Here is a 19938-nt window from a genome sequence, read left to right on the forward strand (position 1 = left end):
CCCCTTCGAGTCCACTCCTCCAGCCATGCCACCGCAGAACCTCCGTGTGTCGGGGGACCACTTGTCACTTCTGCAGGAGGAAGTTACGGCCCTCTTGGCCAAGGGGGCCATCGAGCGCGTTCCTGGGCCAGAAGTAGGGTGTGGTTGCTACTCCCACTACTTTCTGGTACCCAAGAAGGACAAGGGAGGCCTGCGTCCTATCTTGGATCTACGGAACGTCAACGGCTTCCTCCGGAAGGAGAAGTTCAAGATGTTGACTTTGGCTCAGGTCTTGGCTGCTCTAGACCCACAAGACTGGATGGTAGCGTTGGACTTGCAGGATGCGTACTTTCACATCCCCGTCCTGCCGGCCCACCGGCGTTACCTGCGGTTCACGGTAGGCCACGAGCATTTTCAGTTTATCGTGCTCCCATTCGGCCTTACCAGCGCCCCACGGGTGTTCACGAAAGTGATGGCGGTGGTCGCAGCTCATCTGCGCCGGTTAGGGGTTTCAGTCTTCCCCTACCTCGACGACTGGCTGTTGAAGGCGGGCTCGCCCCAGACAGTCGTCCACCACCTTCAGATGACGGCAGACCTCCTGCACGAGTTGGGGTTTTCCATCAATGTGCCGAAATCACACCTGTGTCCCTCTCAAAAGCTCCTTTTCATCGGAGCGGTTCTCGACTCGGCGCAGTTTCGGGTTTATCCCCCGGAACGGCGGGTCCGGGATATTCAGGCTCTGATTCCCATCTTTCAGCCGTTATCCCGGGTTTCGGTCAGGTTGACGCTGCGGCTTCTGGGGCTGATGGCCTCCTGCATCCTTCTGGTGCATCACGCCAGATGGCGGATGCGGGCTCTGCAGTGGGACCTGAAGTTTCAGTGGGCCCAGCATCAGGGCAACCTATCCGACCATGTCCTGATCTCGGAGGGCACTGCGAGACAGTTGCAGTGGTGGCTTACAGACCGCGATTGGGTCAGGGGCAGATCCCTCTCCCTTCCCCAGCCGGAGCACGTGGTTGTGACGGACGCGTCCCTCCAAGGCTGGGGTGGCCACTTGGGAGAGGCGGAGATCAGAGGCCTCTGGTCTCCGGCGGAGTCCCGGCTCCATATCAACATGTTGGAGCTGCGGGCGATTCGCCTGGCACTGAAGGCATTCCTCCCCTTTGTCAACGGGAGTGTAGTGCAGGTGTTCACGGACAACACCACCGCCATGTGGTACTGCAACAAACAGGGCGGTGTGGGGTCGTGGACCCTTTGCCAAGAGGCTCTGCGCCTCTGGCAATGGCTGGAACGTCAGGGCGTGACTCTGACGGTTCAACACCTGGCAGGTTCTCTGAACGCCAGGGCGGACGAACTCAGCCGTCGGTGCTCGGTGGATCACGAATGGCGTCTGAACTCGGATGTGGCGAGAGGCCTCTTTCAGCAATGGGGAGAGCCTTGGTTAGATCTATTCGCCACAGAAGAGAACGCGCAATGTCATCAGTTCTGCGCGTTGGAGTTTCCAAGACGGCACTCGCTCGGCGACGCCTTTCGGCGCGAGTGGAGTTGCGGTCTGTTGTACGCCTTTCCGCCTATACCACTTCTGCCCAGAGTGCTGAAGAAGATCAGGCGCGACCGGGCCCAAGTTATCCTTGTGGCTCCGGACTGGGCTCGAAGGTACTGGTATCCCGAGCTACTCAGCATGACAGTCGGTCCCTCGATCCGCCTGCCCCTTCAGGAGGACCTTCTGTCGCAGCAGCAGGGGACGGTCCTCCACCCGAACCTGTCCAGTCTCCACCTCCATGCGTGGAGATTGAGCGGCGACAGTTGAGGCCATTTGACTTGCCTCCTGAAGTCTGTGATGTCATTCTGGCAGCCAGGCGTCCCTCCACAAAGTCGGTATACGCCTGCCGGTGGAACAGATTTGTGGCATGGTGCACAGCAAAGGCTGTGGATCCCCTTTCTGCCCCTCTATCTGAGGTTCTCCTCTTCCTCCTTTCCCTTGCCCAGCAGGGCTCTGCTCTGGGCACTATCAAGGGCTATCTTTCTGCCCTTTCCGCCTTCTTGAGGCTACCTGATCAGCCATCTTTGTTCAAGTCCCCTATTGTGTTAAGATTCTTAAAGGGCATCACGCACATGTATCCTCCAGCTCCGTTCGTGATGCCTCGGTGGGACTTGAACCTGGTTTTGACTTTCCTGATGTGCGCTCCCTTTGAGCCCCTTCATTCCTGTCCTCTCCGTCTTCTCACCTTAAAGACGGCCTTCCTGGTAGCCATCTCCTCTGCCAGGAGAGTGAGTGAGCTCCAGGCTCTTTCTGTTCAACCTCCTTTCTTGTCTGTTCATCCTGATAAGGTGGTTCTTCGGACCAGACCTTCTTTCCTGCCCAAGGTAGTCTCTGCTTTTCACATTGGGCAGTCCATCACCTTGCCCTCCTTCTTCCCGCCTCCGCATCCTTCAAAGGATGAAGAGCGGCTCCATCGTCTGGACCCAAAACGTGCGCTTTCATTCTATATGGATCGCACACGCCAGTTCCGGGTGGATGACCAACTGTTTGTTGGCTACGTGGGTGAGAAGAAGGGGAGGGCGGTACAGAAACGGACCATCTCTCGGTGGGTCGTCCTGTGCATCAAAGCATGCTACTCTTTGGCTCGGAAGGAGCCTCCTGTTGGGCTGAGGGCCCATTCCACTCGGGCCACGGCGGCTACTACTGCCCTGGGCCGGGGAGTCCCTTTGCAGGACATTTGCCAGGCGGCCACGTGGGCCTCGCTGCACACCTTTGCGAGGCACTACTGCCTGGACAGTCAAGTCCGGAGGGATGGCTTCTTTGGCCGTTCGGTCCTCCAGGACTTTCTGGTGTAGGTTGTATTGGTTCGCAGACCCACCACCGGGGTTGGTATTGCTGGGGTATCTATTCTAAGGTAAGGAATCTAATACTAACCTGTTTCTTTCAGATGAACAAGTTACTTACCTTCGGTAACGATATATCTGTAAGAAACAGTAGTTAGTATTAGATTCCTTACCGCCCCGCCCATCCTCCCCGTTCTGCGAACTGATACCTAGGGTTAGGGACATCCCTTTCAGGGCCCTAGTTTCAAATGGCACCAGTGTTGGTTCTCACATGGCTCTGCGTGTTCTGGCGCGGAAAAGCTGTGTGCAAAGAACTGACGTCAGCGCGCGGAGGCGGCGTCTATATACTCCAGCGACGTCATCGCGGCGCACGACGCCGACGACGCGGAGCCGCAGGGGACGCCTGCAGACGACGCCTACCGACGCGCAGGGGTACTGCTACGCAAAAGTTTCCGGATCCAGACTGACGCCTGGGGATATTCTAAGGTAAGGAATCTAATACTAACTACTGTTTCTTACAGATATATCGTTACCGAAGGTAAGTAACTTGTTCTTTAAACCCGATGGAGTGTCTCTTCGTACCAATCCCTCGTTTTTGCCAAAAGTACCTACTGATTTCCATTTGAACGAACCTGTCTTCTTGAAAACTTTTTTCCCGGATCCAAGATCACCGGCAGAACAACGACTACATTCCTTAGACATCAAACGTTGTCTAAAGTTTTACATTTCCAGGACTGCCCCTTTCCGCAAATCCGATCAACTATTTGTAGCATATGGAAGAATGCGGAGGGGACACTCAGTGACAAAACAAACAATTGCAAGATGGCTCTCAGCAGCCATATCCTTCTGTCACCAGCAAGCTGGCAAGCCTTTACAGTGTTCAGTGAAGGCACATTCGACGAGAGCGATGGCGTCATCCACCGCTTTGTTTGCTGGGGTGCCTCTACACCAGATTTGCCGGGCGGCGACATGGTCAAGCAGGCACACTTTTACCAGACATTACTGTTTGGATTCCATCAATGAAGCGGATACCGCAGTGGGGCAAGCAGTGCTTCGTCATCTTTTTAAATAAGGTGAGCCCTCCATTTCTTTCTGTGATTGCTATATGCTTTTAAGCTGTATTTTCTTGTCTTCCAGTTTGGAGAATGTGTTAGCAGTAACCTCCTGAACTGGGATTGCTATCTATTCTATTCAAGCATGTGAATCTATGAAAGACACCCCTAATACTGTAGAAGAACAATTGTTACTTGCCTGTAAACAGGTGGTTCTCCAGTATTGGTGTCTTTCATAGATTCACATGCGACCCACCCTTCCTCCCCTCAGAGGCTCTCTTCTCCTCATACGCTATTATTACTAGTGCTACGAAAATCTGAAGGCTTGAGCTTCTGAGGAGAAGGTTCTAGAGGGTGCTTGAGCCTGATTGGCTGCAGTTTGGACTAACATAATGACTCTGATATGTTACAAATGAATTTTTTCTCTTATAATGTATTCCTATGGAAGAACCTTTGTAGAGGTTTTTCAGTGTATATTATCTCTAGGTTATCATGTATTATGTTATTACATATATATATTAGCATTATTGCTATTTTTATGTACCGTGGGACTCCCACTTAGACGACGGGGAATATTCAAGCATGTGAATCTATGAAAGACACCAATACTGGAGAACCACCTGTTTACAGGTAAGTAACAATTGTTCTATGTCACATCTAGGCGACCTGCCACTACCCCAAACCTCCCTTCCGGATCCACCAAATATTGTCTGCTGGAATGGGACTCCCGCTCTAACCCATATCAGGGCTCCCCTCGCAAAAGCTGAATGTCTTATAAAAAAGTTGCCCCCTCAATCTACTCTTCAATGCCAGCCCTACAGCCTGGTTGATATGAGTCTCCTGCAGAAAGGCTATGTGAGCACCCCTGCACACCAAATAAGCATGCACTTCTCATCATCGTTTGCATCCCCCGCACATTCCAGGTAATGCATTTGAAGTCAAATAATGTCCCCATGCTGGAATCTAAGTACCACAATCAACCTTTCCTGTCATACGTACACACTGGTGACCCGAACTGCCCTACAAAGATACCCCAATTTTCTCCAACAATCCTTCTGCAGAACAGGCCCTACCAACTTAGTACCCATCCAAACTGACACATTAATTCCTCCTCCTGGTAGCTACTGAGGAACCACAAACAAAAATATGGAGGCGGCCTAGAGCCATAGAGGTTCGACCTACTATAATACCTTTATTCTGCGCGGTATCCCCATTAATAATTAAGCCCCGACATTCCTTGAGGCAATGTGATGTAAGGGAACCATGCAATTCAAACACCTTTCCACCCCTGTCATCCCCTCCATCTTTTGCCCAATAATCGTCCACAGGGGGGTGATTAACTAGCAAAGGACAAAGCAAATACTCCGCCCCCCCTTCATAAGCACTCATAGTGGTTCTGCAATATTAGGCATTAACCATCTCGTCCGCTGTCCCAGGGGGTCACTTGATGTAAATCAACACTTCCCGTGTCCGATGCATCAGATTCCAATCCATGGATTCTTTTTCCGATTAAGTCGCTTCCAGTGGCGTTGCTTCTTTCCCTTGAGATATTGCTGTGACTGCCAGTGATGCGGCGAGCGTTCTGTCTCAGTTTGAGTCTCCGTGGGTTTTTGAGCTCGAGGGCGCCGTCCTCTCGCTCAAAAAATGCGCTGCGACTGGCGCGGCCCCTCTGCTGGTGCACCCATACCGCGTCCTGCTCCACCCGTGACCGCTCTGTAAGCTTCCAGGCATCGTCAGGGTTGTTGTGAAAATGTTTTACCGTCCATGGCCACCCTTAGGCGCGCAGGCAACATCAAGTACCGGAGGCCCTCTACTTGAAGCGCCTTCTTGACCTCCAGGAACGAAGCATGGAGAGGCTGTATTTCAACCGTGTAATCCGGAAACAGCGCCACGTTACAGTTGTTTACTTTGTAGGGGGCCGATGCCCGGGCCTTGTTCAGTAGGAGGTTCCTATCCCTATAATGGAGTAGCCTTGCCACCAACGGCCTGGGTGGCCTGCCAGGCTCTAGTGGCTGTGCTGCACTCTGGGCCATTTCTAGGGTATAGAAAGACGTTCGGCCTTCAGGGACAACCTCAGTCCTCAGCCAATTTGCTAAGTAATCCACCATATTGCCCCCTTCCGGCAGCCCCACCACGCATACATTATTTCTTCGGTTCCGCCCTTCACCAGTGCGGTCTCACAATTAACCTCTTGTGCTAGGCGTGCTGTTATCGGGTGCCAAGCCAGCGCCTTTGCCAGGGAAGTCTCTCCACCACCCCGCAGCAAGTCTCACAGTGCAGGGGTGCTCTGATATCTAGGGCCTCTCCCAGCCAATACCTGGTTACCAGTCTCTACCACAGTTTCTCTTCATTTTCGGGGGCCCAGGCCTGGTAAATTTCTTCCATCGGCTCACTCCACTGCATTCAGAGGTTGGGGCTACGTCTCAAGCTCCGCACCCAGCTGGGTCACCTCGCTACAGGCCCCTCCTCTTCAGCCAGTGTGCCAGTGCGCCTTCTTCCCCTTGTTAGTGCAGCCACCGGTGGTTTACCCCAAGACTTAGTGTGCTAGGGGCTATGCTCTCTACTCAACCCCACGGCAACAGTCCTTACCTGCGGAATGGCTGAGGTGGTAATCTAGTCCGGTATCACCTGCTCCAGCGAGGCCTAAAGCTCAGACTCTTCATGGAGAGCTGCCATTGGGTTATCTGCCGGCCTCTTCTTCCCGGCTCTGTCACTACCCGCACCACTGCCCGGCCTCCTTCTCACCAATTTGTTATCCAGGGGCCACTCCTCTGTGAGGTCTCCATCTGCCAGTAATGCCCCTCAGTTACTGCCGCTATAGCCAGAATCTTCGGTGGTATCCGCTACAGTCTACGGGCGCCCAGTCAGCTGGCTACAATTCTCATAATTGAGCACAGCAGCGCCCGCCGGGACATCCCTCACCATCGGGCTCACTGTCCGTCTGTATTTAAAAAATGGCGTACCGCGCTCTGAGAGGGCAAATTCGCCACACATCCACTTTCCCCGGACGTGCCGCAATGTAGTGTCCGGGGGGAGAAGCGCCACCCGCTCCGCCGTGCGTCACTGCTCTACCGGTTGAGGACTGTGCTCTGTTGTGTCCTCCCAGCAAGCCTCCACTCCGTTGGGCCCCTTCGCATCTGCACATTGGCGTCAGCAGCAGGATCTGAGTTCCCAGTTCCTCGGTACAGGTACAGTAGTGGCCCCGACTGCATTAGGAGCAGGCAGCACTCACCGCACTCCACTACGCCCTCGCAATCTTCTGTTCACCTCCGTTAGCTCTGCCACCAGTTTCACGAAGTTGTCATTAGCGCATCTTGGCTGATCTGAGTGACTGCGTCTCCTCATCAGGCTGCTGGTCCGGGGGGGGGGGGAGAGAAAGGCGTTCTACCTCCCAAAGCAAACGTTCTTGACGCCCACAAACACCATCACAGGTCCTCCCGGGGTCTATTTCAGTTCCCTAAACAGGATAAAGAGTGGGGTCGGCATGAAGCTCCGAGCTCACATGACCGTTCTCATCAGCTCCTTCGCCACGCCCCGTCAGAACTATACTGATTGCAACAGTTGCCGATGCAGTGGTGTTACACCATTCTCCTTCATACGGTGAAAACACTTCAACCAAAGTTGCCTTTCAATCCAGTCTGCAAGCGTAGATTTACAACCCCAGCCTAGCCTCCTTTAACTTGCAGCATGGCTCCTGAATACATTTTAATAGAGCCTCTTAAATTTTATGATGGTCTGTATGGATATTCAGAAAGAATTAAAACTGCAATCAACTCCTTCAGCCTATGCATTCAGCTTGAAGTTATTCTCCATCTTGTGTATTCCTGAAGATTTCAATCCAATGTGTCAGGAGGCATGTTAGCTTTTCAAATGCATCGTTCTACGTTGGTTGCAAGGTCCATCTATTAAAGGTCTGCCTTGGAGCCACTACCACTTACAGAAAAACTGTATCCATTTTCATTGCCCCTGTAATATAGGTTTGCTTAGAGGGCCTGAAGATAATCACTAACGTGTTCGAGACATATGAGCTGTAGATCACATACAATGCATAGATCGCCATCTAATGTTGGGTCTGGATGTTTGCACTTTATTTTTCTTCGAAGAAGTCTTCCTCGTCACGAGGTAGGTGACTTTTCCTTTAAGTGATAGTTAAAGGGAGTTTGGCCTTGCCCCCGGTTCAACTTGCAGTCGATGGAACAGCCGGCCTACCACGAGCTCTCTGATCGAAATAGGGTTTTTGTCAATAAACACGATACGCAAAGAATGGAATACGCGATCGGGAACAATACCATCGAGGGTGAGTGGTCTACACACCGAGGGAAACCGAAGGATCGGCGTCTAACCTGAGCGCAGCTAGTAACATCTGAACCCGATGGCGGAAAACAGCAATCTGAAGATGGAGTTGATGACCATGCGCAGTATCACCTAAAGGAGAAGTCGCCTACCTCATGATTAGGAAGACTTCTTTGAAGAAAAACGTTGTGCTTAATTGGACACAAAGGACTATGAGAAACTGTCTAATAGAAATAAGCTAATATGAGATTGTGCATGTGAAATGGTGCTGCGGCAGTAGGAGCAGCTAACTACTGTCGCTCTGATGACGATTGCGTGCTGATGTTTATATTGCATCCTTCACTGTCTTTGCTTTGTCATGTATCGTAAGGAAATGGAATAACATGAAGACCAATAAAGAGGTTTAAAAAAAATAAAAAAGTTGCAGCTAGTCACGTCTGGAAAAGTCTCCTTCAGCATTTGATATCCCTGTAGCCTCACAAGCGGTCATCCAACTAAACATTGGAGTTCACTTTGGTGCTGTTTACAACTGGGAGCAAGTTCAGCCCTTCGGTCTCCACACATTGCACAGGCAGTAAATCCATGCCTTTTCTTGCACAGGTCCAGATGTGTTTTTATAAGCTGGGGGTAAGGTGCCACTTCTTTTGTAGGAAGCATTAGCCAACCGGTGACTGACTCCTGGGCAATCCCCAACTATTGGGCACAAAATTCCCAGGGTCAACCCACCCTCTTCTGCGGCACATATTGTAGAGGGCTTTGCCTGGTTGCGCACATTGCTATGTTAGCATAGGCTTTTCTGATAGATACATCTGCCAGTGGATTCCTTACCTTGTGAATATCCCCCTTGCGTCAGCAATGTTCGGAAAATTCTTTGTAGCACGCCGGTGTGGACGATGTCATAGGAATGCGGCATCGCACGCGACTCCGTCTGACGTCACCGACTCCTTATTAGGCCTACGCCGGCGTGATGACATCAGTTCCCTTTTTTCCGCGTCGGTTTCTGGGATCTTCTGTTACAGATAGAGACTTTGTAGCTATTTGTGTATTACTGTTTCTGTTCTTCGTTGAGGATGTCGTCGAAGAAGACGGGATTCAAGCAGTGCGGCTCGTGTGCCAGGATGATGTCGATTACCGATCCACACGATGAACGCTTGTGGTGTCTGGGTTCAGATCATGACGTCAAGGGCTGTCGATCCTGCTCTAAGATGAATCCTAAGGCTCTGCGAGAACGGGAGGCTAAACTTCTAGTAGCCAAGATTAAAGGTAAAGAAGCCAAGATCTTCGAGATCAAGATCTAGACGCTCGAGGTCGCGATCGAGATTGAGGTCGCGGGCCAGATCGGAGTCGGCGTCTGACTCGAAGAGGAAGTCTTCCCGAAGACATCACAAGGACTTTGTGTCTCCTTCTCCTGTTGGTGAGCCTGAAGGTGGAGCCTCGCCTGTACGGTCTCTAGAGCGTTCTCCAAATCCTGAGTTGGAACCGAATCCGGCTTCGGGTCCGTCTTCGGAGCATGAAGAGGTCGTGGAATTTCCTCAGACACCGACTCCGGAGGATGACCTGGAAGGTCAAAAGGGTCAGGAGGAGCCGAATCCGGAGCAGCCTCCTGCGGAGCCGCCAATGGGTTCATACCCTCCCTTTCCTGGTCAGGACCCTTCGCTGTTCCTAAATGCCATGTTTGGTGTTTATGCGAGGGCAATGTACCCCACTGGAGCACCTGCGGGCCCCATGGGTCCTTTGTCTTTTAACTTGTTCCCCAAGCTTATGCACCGGCGCCTTTTCTACCATTTATGCCGACGCCATATCCTTCTTGGCTCTTTACGGCGCTGCCGAGGTAATCGACTCCTTTCACGGCTTTGCCGGCTCCGGAGCGACCTCTGGATTTGGATCGGAGCTCGACGCCGGTTCCGGTTTCTCAACTTCCTGTTGTTCCTGCTTCTCGTTCGACTCCGAATCCGGAGTCGTTACCGGATCCGATGACTTCGATTCGTCTGGAGTGGTCGAGGCGTAGAGCCCAGCGTCTCTTGGAGAAGTATGGGGAACCTGAAGTGGAGGAAGGCGAGCTTCAGGGGCATGAGGATTGCTTTGAGGATCTGCATAGTGCAAGCAATCTTGAACTTTCTCCAGAATGGTGGTTGCCTGTGGTTTCAGATGCACCCTCTAGGGATGTGGTGCCATACCATATGGTAATCAAAAAGGCTGCTGAATTGCTGAATTTGACTTTGCCTACAGTGGAGTTCAAATCTAATATCCTCACGGAGGTCTTACATTCGCCTTCTTCAGTTGTTGAGCCGACTCTGCCATTCACTGAGGCTCTGACTGAACCGATTTTGGAGGTCTGGAAAAAGCCTTTGTCTGCACCTGTGGTGTCCAGATCAGTGGCGAGGCGTTATAGGGTGGCTCCTGGAGACCCTGAGTTCTTGTCTTCTCACCCTTCGCCGGAAAGTATTGTGGTGCAGGCCACTTGTTCGAACAGGTCAGCAGGCTCTTTTCCCCAGGTTACTGGAGATAAAGACTCCAAAAAAATTAGATCAAGCTGCTAAAAAGGTTTTCTCCTCAGGTAGCATGGCTTTAAAATCAACTAATGCTACTTGCCTGCTAGGAAGGTATGTGCATGCCTTAATGGATTCGGTTAAGCAGTTGTCAGCTAAGCTTCCGGAGGAAGACAGGAAAAACTTCAATGAGGTTGTCTTGGACACTCAGGTGGCAGCCCGCCAGGTTATTCAGAGTGGCATGGACACGGCGGACTCTGTGGATAGAGTGATGGGTTCTTCAGTGGCCACCAGAAGAGCCGCTTGGCTAAAGTCTTCAGAGTTTTCCGCTGACGTTCAGGCTACTCTTATGGATTTGCCTTTTGACGGAGTGGGCCTCTTTGGGGAAGAAGGCGGATACGGCTTTGGAGAGGTTCAAAGATAGCCGGGCGACGGCTAGATCTTTGGGCCTGCAAGCGAAAGGCTCTACCACCAGGAAGTTCAGGGGCTTTGGCAGGTCCTCCTTTCGTCCCTTCAAACAAAGCCAGCAGCAGCACCAACAACAAAACCCTCTGTACAAGTCATACAGAGGGGTCGTGGACGTCGGGCCTCTTTCTCCTCTAATACCCACCCCCCACCTACAACAGCAAAGCAGCCCTAGATCTGCCATTTCTGATCATGCGAGTCTGGTAGGGGGTCGGCTTACTCATTTTCTACGGGATTGGGAATCGGTTACATCAGATCTTTGGGTTCTCAATCTCGCGGAAAATGGGTATGCACTTCCTTTTCAGGAGTTCCCTCCCAATTATCCTCCTTGCCAAGGTTGTTCGGAGGACCACCTGCTTCTCCTGCAGGAAGAAGTCCTGGCACTGTTCAGAAAGGGTGTGATAGAGGTGGTTCCGGAGCAGGAGAGGGGTCAGGGGTGCTACTCCCGGTATTTCCTGATCCCCAAAAAGGATGGCAGACTTCAACCAATCCTGGATCTCAGGATCTTGAACTTGTATCTGAAGCAGGAAAAGTTCAAGATGCTCACTCTTGCGCAGGTTCTTCAAGCGCTGTTGGAAGAAGACTGGATGGTGTTGATCGACTTGCAGGATGCTTATTTCCACATTCCCATCCTGAAGTCGCACCGGAAGTATCTCCGTTTTACGGTAGGGTCGCAACACTACCAGTTTGCGGTCCTTCCGTTTGGACTTACTACTGCGCCTCGAGTTTTCACCAAGGTGATGGCAGTGGTGGCTGCGCATCTCAGAAGGTCGGGGATTCCTGTGTTCCCCTATCTGGACGACTTGCTGATCAAAGCAGAGTCGCCGGAGAAGGTGCTCCATCATCTGCAAGACACAACTCAGTTGTTGTATAGGTTGGGTTTTTCGATAAATGTACCCAAGTCTCACCTGGTGCCCTCCCAGCGCAACCTGTTCATAGGTGCGGTACTGACGACAACTGAGTCGTGCATTCCCTCCTCAAAGGATTCGCGACATACAGGAAATTATACCTTTATTTCACAATGGAGCGGTCGTTCCAGTCCTGAAGGTCCTTCGTCTGCTCGGTCTTATGGCTTCTTGCATTCTGTTGGTCGTCCATGCACGCTGGCACATGAGGGCACTCCAGTGGTGCCTCCGCAGGCAGTGGTATCAGCACAATGGAGATCTCGGGGAGTCAGTGAGGATCTCCAGGGAAACTGCGGCGGACATGTCTTGGTGGGGCGTGGAAGGCAATCTGTCTCAAGGAAAGCCTTTTCAACTGCCTCCATCTGTGGCCACAGTGATCACGGATGCATCCACTCTAGGGTGGGGTGCTCATCTGGGGGATCTGGAGGTCAAGGGTCTTTGGTCTCGGGAGGAAAGGTTGTTTCACATCAACCTTCTGGAATTGCGGGCCATACGTTTGGCACTCAAGGCCTTCCTCCCTTCCCTTCGCGAGCGGGCGGTTCAGGTCCTGACCGACAACACCACCACGATGTGGTATGTCAACAAGTAGGGAGGAGTAGGGTCACGGTGTCTCTGCAGAGAGGCTCTGGGTTCAGGACCATCAGATTTGTCTAATAGCAAATCATCTGGCCGGGGTTCTGAACGTACGTGCAAACAATCTGTCAGCAGTTCTCGGCCGACCACGAGTGGAGGCTTCACCCAGATGTGGTTCGTCACGTCTTCCGGACGTGGGGAACTCCTCAGGTGGACCTGTTTGCCACTCAAGAGAATGCTCACTGCCAGTCATTCTGCAGCCTTCAGTTTCCGATGCAAAGAGCACTGGGGGACGCGTTTCAGTTGAGTTGGGACTCGCAACTCCTTTACGCGTTTCCTCCCATACCCTTAATTCCTCGGGTACTGAGGAAGATTCGCCAAGACCGGGCCCAAGTTATATTGATTGCCCCGGATTCTCCCAGAAGGGTGTGGTATACAGATCTTCTCCACCTCTCCTCGGGCCCGCCGCTCCGTCTCCCTCACAGGGCAGATCTCCTCTCCCAGATGGAGGGGCAGGTTCTACACCCCCACCTCCGGACCTTACACCTTCATACCTGGAGATTGAACGGGGCAACCGGAGTTCCTTTTCTCTCCCGCACGATGTGGTGGATGTCATCTCACCCAGGCGTGACTCCTCCAAGTCCATTTATTCTTATAGATGGTCGAAATTTGTTGCTTGGTGCGGGGAGAAGTCCGTTGACCCTTTAAGGGCTCGTTTGTCCAATATTCTACAATTTGCACTTTCCTTGGCCCAGCAAGGTTTTGCGGAGGCAACTATCAAAGGTTATTTGTCTGCCTTATCGGCTTTCCTTTGTTTGCCAGACCAGCACTCTTTATTTAAATCTCCTATTGTTTTACGTTTCATTAAGGGCCTTACCAATAAATTTCCTCCTACACCTTTTTATTGTATCTCAATGGGACTTGAACCTTGTTCTTACGTTCTTGATGGGTTTGCCTTTTGAACCTTTACACACATGTCCCTTGAGACTTTTGTCTTTTAAAACGGTCTTCCTGGTCGCAATTACCTCGGCAAGGAGGGTAAGTGAGCTTCAAGCTCTTAGTTCAAAGCCCCCATTCTTGACCATTCATGCTGAAAGAATGGTTCTCAGGACAAGGGCTGCTTTTCCGCCTAAGGTGGTTACTCCATTCCATTTAGGACAGTCAGTTACCCTCCCTACCTTTTATCCTCCCCCCTCACCCTTCCAAGGAGAAGGAGAGGCTTCATCGCTTGGACCCTAAGACGGCGGTGAGCTTTTACCTGGAAAGGACGAGGGAGTTCAGGTTGGATGACCAGCTGTTCGTTGGATTTGCTGGCTGCAGGAAAGGAAGATCTGTGCACAAGCGCACTCTTTCAAGATGGATAATATTATGCATCAAGATCTGCTACTCCCTGGCAGGTAAGGACCCTCCTGAGGGTGTAAGAGCTCACTCTACTAGAGCAAAGTCTGCTACTTCTGCTTTATCTAGAGGTGTACCTGTTGAGGATATTTGCAGAGCTGCGACTTGGGCCTCCCTCCACACTATCGCAAAGCATTACTGCTTGGATGCCGAGGTGAGGAGGGACGATCACTTTGCGCGCTCTGTTCTCCAGGATTTTCTGGTATAGGAGAGTGGACACCCTCCTCCGGGAGTGGGGACTGCTGTGGGACTCTATTCACAAGGTGAGGAATCCACTGGCAGATGTATCTATCAGAAGAACAAGTTGCTTACCTTCGGTAATGCTTTTTCTGGTAGATACAGTATCCGCCTGTGGATTCCTCACTGACCCACCCGCCTCCCTGTTGTCCACTCTGCTATACCTGAGTTTATGTATTTTTATATATATATATATATATATATATATATATATATATATATATATATATATATATATATATATATATATATATATATATATATATATATATATATATTGGGTTTTTCATACCTTTGCTACGCATTGTGTGCAGTTTTGAATTTTATGTACTATGTACACTGTATAATTGTATATCTACTGTCATTGGTCTGTCCAGGTGCCTCGAAGGCACGGAAAAAAGGGCGGAACTGATGTCATCACGCCGACGTAGGCCTTATAAGGAGTCGGTGATGTCAGCCAGAGTCACGCGTGATGCCATGCTCCTGTGACGTCGTCCACGCCGGCGTGCTACAAAAGTTTTCCGAATGTTGCTGATGCTGGGGGATATTCACAAGGTGAGGAATCCACAGGCAGATACTGTATCTACCAGAAAAAGCGTTACCGAAGGTAAGTAACTTGTTCTTCAGGCACTTGGAAGAATTCCGTTTCCAGAGAAAGAGCTTCGGCAGATCCTGATGCTATTCATTCCTGCTGATCTTAGAGGTCTGGGGGTCCCCCACACAAGCCTAAGAGACCTTCTATATTTTATAAAACATAGTTCCTAGCAAGGGAGGGTGACTTACTGGGCGCTATAATACCTGCTTTCACCATCATTGTAATATGATTTCTCCTTTTGTGTTTTATGGAGTTGTAACAATACTGATCATATGATTTCTAATCATATGTCTGCTTATGTCAGCAAAAGTACTGCATCTTGGAGCACGTCGTTAAAATAAATATTTTAACCTTTCCCGTGTTTTTTTTTTATTTTTTTACTCCTGTTGTGGAGAGTATAACGAAAGAGTGTACTTGCTTCCCACCATTCCTGAGTATAACCTAAGTCATGTTTTGGGTTGTCTAATCATTGGTTCCTTTGCTATAGGACGAAGAGCTAATGTAACACTGATGCCAGCTGGTTAGGGTTTCTAGGTACTGGGGTGAGTTTATTTCGTCCACCACAATTAACTGAGGCCCTAGGTCACTGCACGGTTCTGTGTAGGAGCAGAATCTCTGCAACAATATTGTCAGTCTTTCTGCAACTTGTCCCACTGTAGTAATCTTTAGTGAAATGTAACCAAGCAGAACCTTTGTTGTCTGAGAAGGCTAGCTGCCCAGCTATGGGTGTCTAGGGAAATCAGAAGTGCAAAACTCCTCCACTATATCATATTTTTTTGGAGCCAGCTCCCCTTTCAAGTGTGATGGACCATGGCTGGCTACAGGTGACCCTGGATGAAAGGAGAATTCTGCCCCAGGTCTCACTGTCAGCTTAAGTATGAATGGGCAGGCTTCACTCTGGCCTCCCAAGATAGTGGTGTTCCCAATCCCTCCTCAGTTGCTTTCACAGAGAGTTTGAGAGGCATACATCATATCTAGGCCTTCATGCCAAAACAACCAAACTGTTGTTTCTGACCCTAGGTGCATTTTTCACATCTCCTCAAGGGGAAGCACTGACAGGACAGTAGTTTAATAGATCATGTAGCTTATTCCAAACCAAGGTTACCAAAAATAGTATTTTAATTGTACTTTAGTTTTTCTGATCATAATAGCTACAGCCTTATGCAGTGAAAATAGCTTTTCATTGTTTAGTCCCTAAAAAAACTGATTGCAGAATAATGGTTTTATTAGGTCACACCACGGTTTGGCACATGCCAATATATCTGGTATTTACAGAGTAATCTGATTGTGGTGCTAAGAAGTGTAGAGATGCACCACACTACCCAATATGCATCAAATACATTGGTGAAACACCTCCTTTCTCATAAGAACTAATGTACCGAAGCACTACAGACTGGGTTTTGATTTTGAGACATGGAATATACGAATATTTAGGTTACTGTTTTGACTTTACTACTGTAGGAAGAAATTACAGTTTGTTTCATCTTCTAGGAGTTACGACTTCTTGACCAGACACTAGATTTGTAATGGGTTTTTTCCACTCACTCACGTATATGTATATATATATATATATATATATATATATATATATATATATATATATATATATATATATATATATATAATTTCTTTTTGTATACTCTTTAATATAGGAGGCTTATCAAAACACTCCTCGACAAGACCACTTTGAGATATATATATATATATCAGATACTCTGCTGTCTCAGCTGGGCGAACTCTAGTGTCATAAATAAATAATTATGGTGATGACTCCAGCTGACACCGCTTCTTTAACTCCTATTAGGGCTGAACTGGTCGTTCTTTAGAACGAATTAGTTCTTGTTCTCTCATTTGCGTAATGGTGGAAACTTTTGAAGAAGCTTAGCTAGCAAATCTACATGGACAACATTGAATTTACTCAGCACTTTTGTTGTAAGTTGTCAACTTTAATAGGACAGGCTCACAACTGTAGGGATCTGTCTTGAACTCGTTCTTGAATTTACCATTATCCAATATGTTCTTTTAGACAACATGTCCAATGTACTGATCAGCTGAAAGCTAATTCTACGGTGTGGAACAGTGGAATAAGTTTTGAAGACCTGGGATGTCATTGCCGTTCTACGCTCTGAGTGCAAGTTAAACACCAGCTTTACAACTGATCTATAATTCTAAATCTTCGATTAATAAACAATGGTGGGATTTTAACTTTTGAAAATATTAGGTTTTTTTCTCTGACCAGTTCAGGAATATCTTTCTTAACCAGGCCTGTTGACCCATGGTATCGTCACAAGTTTTATTCCATTCTGGTTAACTCCCCTTTATACGATTGACCTTTATCTTAAGGCAATCCCTTTTAGCTACAGAGTTTATCACCTGTTCACATTCTTAATTTCTATATTATTCCTCACTAATCATTGGAGCAAAAACACTGCTTTAAACCTTTTTCTATAAACATTCACCAGGGAAAAATGTTCTCTTGCTTGGATGTTCTTTTAGCGCTTGTTCGCATTGAAGAGACTCTATTTTCACGTGGTAACTTTATTCATGGTTCCCAACAACTGTTTTTCTGGAGTAGACTCAAATCACGGTTTATAAAATAATCACACAGTGTATGTATTTATACACCGAATGTTTCAATTACACAAATATTTACTTGTATACATATGTAATTACAGCCTTGAAGTCACATGTGTGACGAAATACTTGTTGGCTGTATATTGGACTACAATACAAGTTTCTACAACAAATCTGACTCCCGTTCTCTTATTTTGGGGCTTGTAAGAATTTCATGTTGGCAAGCTCAATATTGTCCATGTGTCACTTTTAAAAACCAGGCATCCTACCTTGTGGGCTACAAGGCCTACTTGGGTGACTTGCTCTTTAAAAGTTGAGTTCCTTCCTCTCATTGTTTTGATGGGTCCACCAGTAGATTTAAAGGTTGCAGCAGTCCGACTACACATGTTGGCATAGCTTCTTTTTTTTATTTTTTGGGTCAGCCTAGCAGGGTAGCACAATATGTTCTGCAGTTCACAGGTGGCATTTAACCTTCAATGCTTTGTATTTTTGTACACTGTATACTATGGCCATACTGGAAACTTAACTTGGGGAGTAGCCTCTTTTACCTTATGAAAGGGGTTGGGGCATATACACAGGGGTTGGGGGCATATGCACAAGAGACTATCAGAAGTACCCCAGTGTACAGAGATTTTTTTTTAAAGTAAGACGTTTTAGTGGGAACTAGTTCAGAATACCTCATTATAGTATCTGTCATGGATAGCGGTATCGATTGCCCATTATTTAGGCTGATCTGGTTAGTAAAAGTGAACTTTACATTACCTAGAATGCACTGGTTTGTTTCATTTTATCATAGTCACTAGAACTTACCCATCTTTTCTTCTGAAATTTGTTTAGGCTTTTCATATGAACCAGAATATTTCTTTGCCTCTCAAAGAAAAATATTAAGTCCTTTATCTGCTAAAACTACCTCACATAGCCAGATATCAAGAGATGGCACAGCTTTTATCTTGACAAAACAATGATTTTGAAAATGTACTGTAAACTACAGTCGTATTAGGGCTATTGTGTCTACAAAATGGTGAATTCTTGGTGAGATCTATGTTCTCATGCACATCCTTATATTGTTAAAAAAAGCTGTTATATTCCTTCAAGGTAAACCAGAAGGCTTGTTCTACATGTTTGAAAGGAGCCTCTTCTGCTTTAGTAAGAATCTTTCTGTTGCTGACACTTGCAAAGTGGTTAATTGGGGAACTGTTTTTACATTTACCGAGTCTACTCCTTGGTCTGAGGGTCCAGAGCTGATACCAAATATATATATATTTTTTTATTACCATGTTTTATAATCTTATAGCTTGAGAGCTGACCGGATATTTTTGCTGTTTGCTGAATATCTTCACTGATTTCAATGATAATCCTGTAATGGAGAAGGAAATATGACTTTCTTGTAAAGAGTTGGCATTGGGTGATTTATTGAAGTCCTAAACAACCTAAGCACCTTCATGTCAAATGTTTTTGTGTGATCAACAAAGCATTGGGATTACGTAGACTTAGTCACAAAGTGGTGCAGCTTCCACTATAAGGCATCATTGGATTTGAAAGCTTTTGGTATGCTTAAAGGAGCAGTTTCAAAACATTTTGCAGTTGCCGCCTATTTGGCTCACTTTTTCTAATTGTCTTCGGTTTTTCGTTCTGATTGAATCAGCAAAGTTAATGTTTCAGCTTTTCGGTTTACTATTACTACTTGCATTTTATCTGAAATGGTTTTTAAACCACAAAATTCAGACATTTTAATCTCACTAATGCTCCTGTATTTATCTGCTTTTAAAAATCAAAAGCCTTGTTTTAAAAAAAATATATATAGAATTGGAATATTTATATTACGATTTTTCATCCGCACATGGGGGGCAAGAGGGGTGACTGTTATTTTGTTCAGAACTTCAGTTAAGAGTTCTACCAAGAAGGCGTAGGATTAAAAGTAAATATCTTTTCCTTTCTCGCCTTAAGAATAATTCAGTTTATAATACTATCTGTCAGAATAATGGAATCATTTGGTTTGGATTCTTTTTTTTTTTTTCCTGTAATAGGAGATGGTGTGCTAGATCTTTCTACTAAAAAAGCAAGCTTGTGTTCAGAAAAAATGACTACATTGGATTCCTCATATGAATCTCCATTGTCGCGGTAAGAAGCGTTTTGTTTTTTAATGCTGAAGTACTTTTGTATATAGATGTTTTTAATAAAGATCTTTTGTTGTCTCAGATTGAAAAAAGGGGATGATTTGTGATTCTTGTAGTGAAGGATTGGCAATACCGAAATGAGTTTGTACTATTGCATTTCATGTGCTTCTTTTTCTGTTGAGTATTTTCCTCTTTTTCTTTATTTAAAAATGTTTACAATCAAACTCATTTGAACTTCTAAGTATTCAAAAAGATAAGTTTAGTCTTCAACAGGCAGCTAATAAAGTATAGACACAGAATTTGGGAAATTAATTGGTCATAAAATACTCAAGGATGAGACCTGAAAACCCTTTAAGTTTCTGTTGCTTTGGAAGTGGGATATATTTACAATTAATTTTAGAGTCTTTATTCTCTCAAAGTATTCTACAGCACAGG

The 19938-nt window shown here is 47.5% G+C and overlaps 1 protein-coding gene across 5 annotated transcripts in view; it reads left to right on the forward strand.

Moving 5' to 3' along the window:
- The window catches only part of LCORL (ligand dependent nuclear receptor corepressor like), a 527585-nt gene that overhangs the window by 121325 nt on the left and 386322 nt on the right, over positions 1-19938 (forward strand). For all 5 annotated transcript variants that reach the window (XM_078678413.1, XM_078678419.1, XM_078678416.1 and 2 more), the window contains exon 6: positions 19414-19507. In XM_078678413.1, coding sequence (XP_078534539.1) covers positions 19414-19507 — 94 coding nt within the window. The remainder of the gene's footprint in view (positions 1-19413; positions 19508-19938) is intronic.

This window comes from Lissotriton helveticus, chromosome 2_2 (genome assembly GCF_964261635.1).
Source record: "Lissotriton helveticus chromosome 2_2, aLisHel1.1, whole genome shotgun sequence".
Lineage (NCBI taxonomy): Eukaryota > Metazoa > Chordata > Amphibia > Caudata > Salamandridae > Lissotriton > Lissotriton helveticus.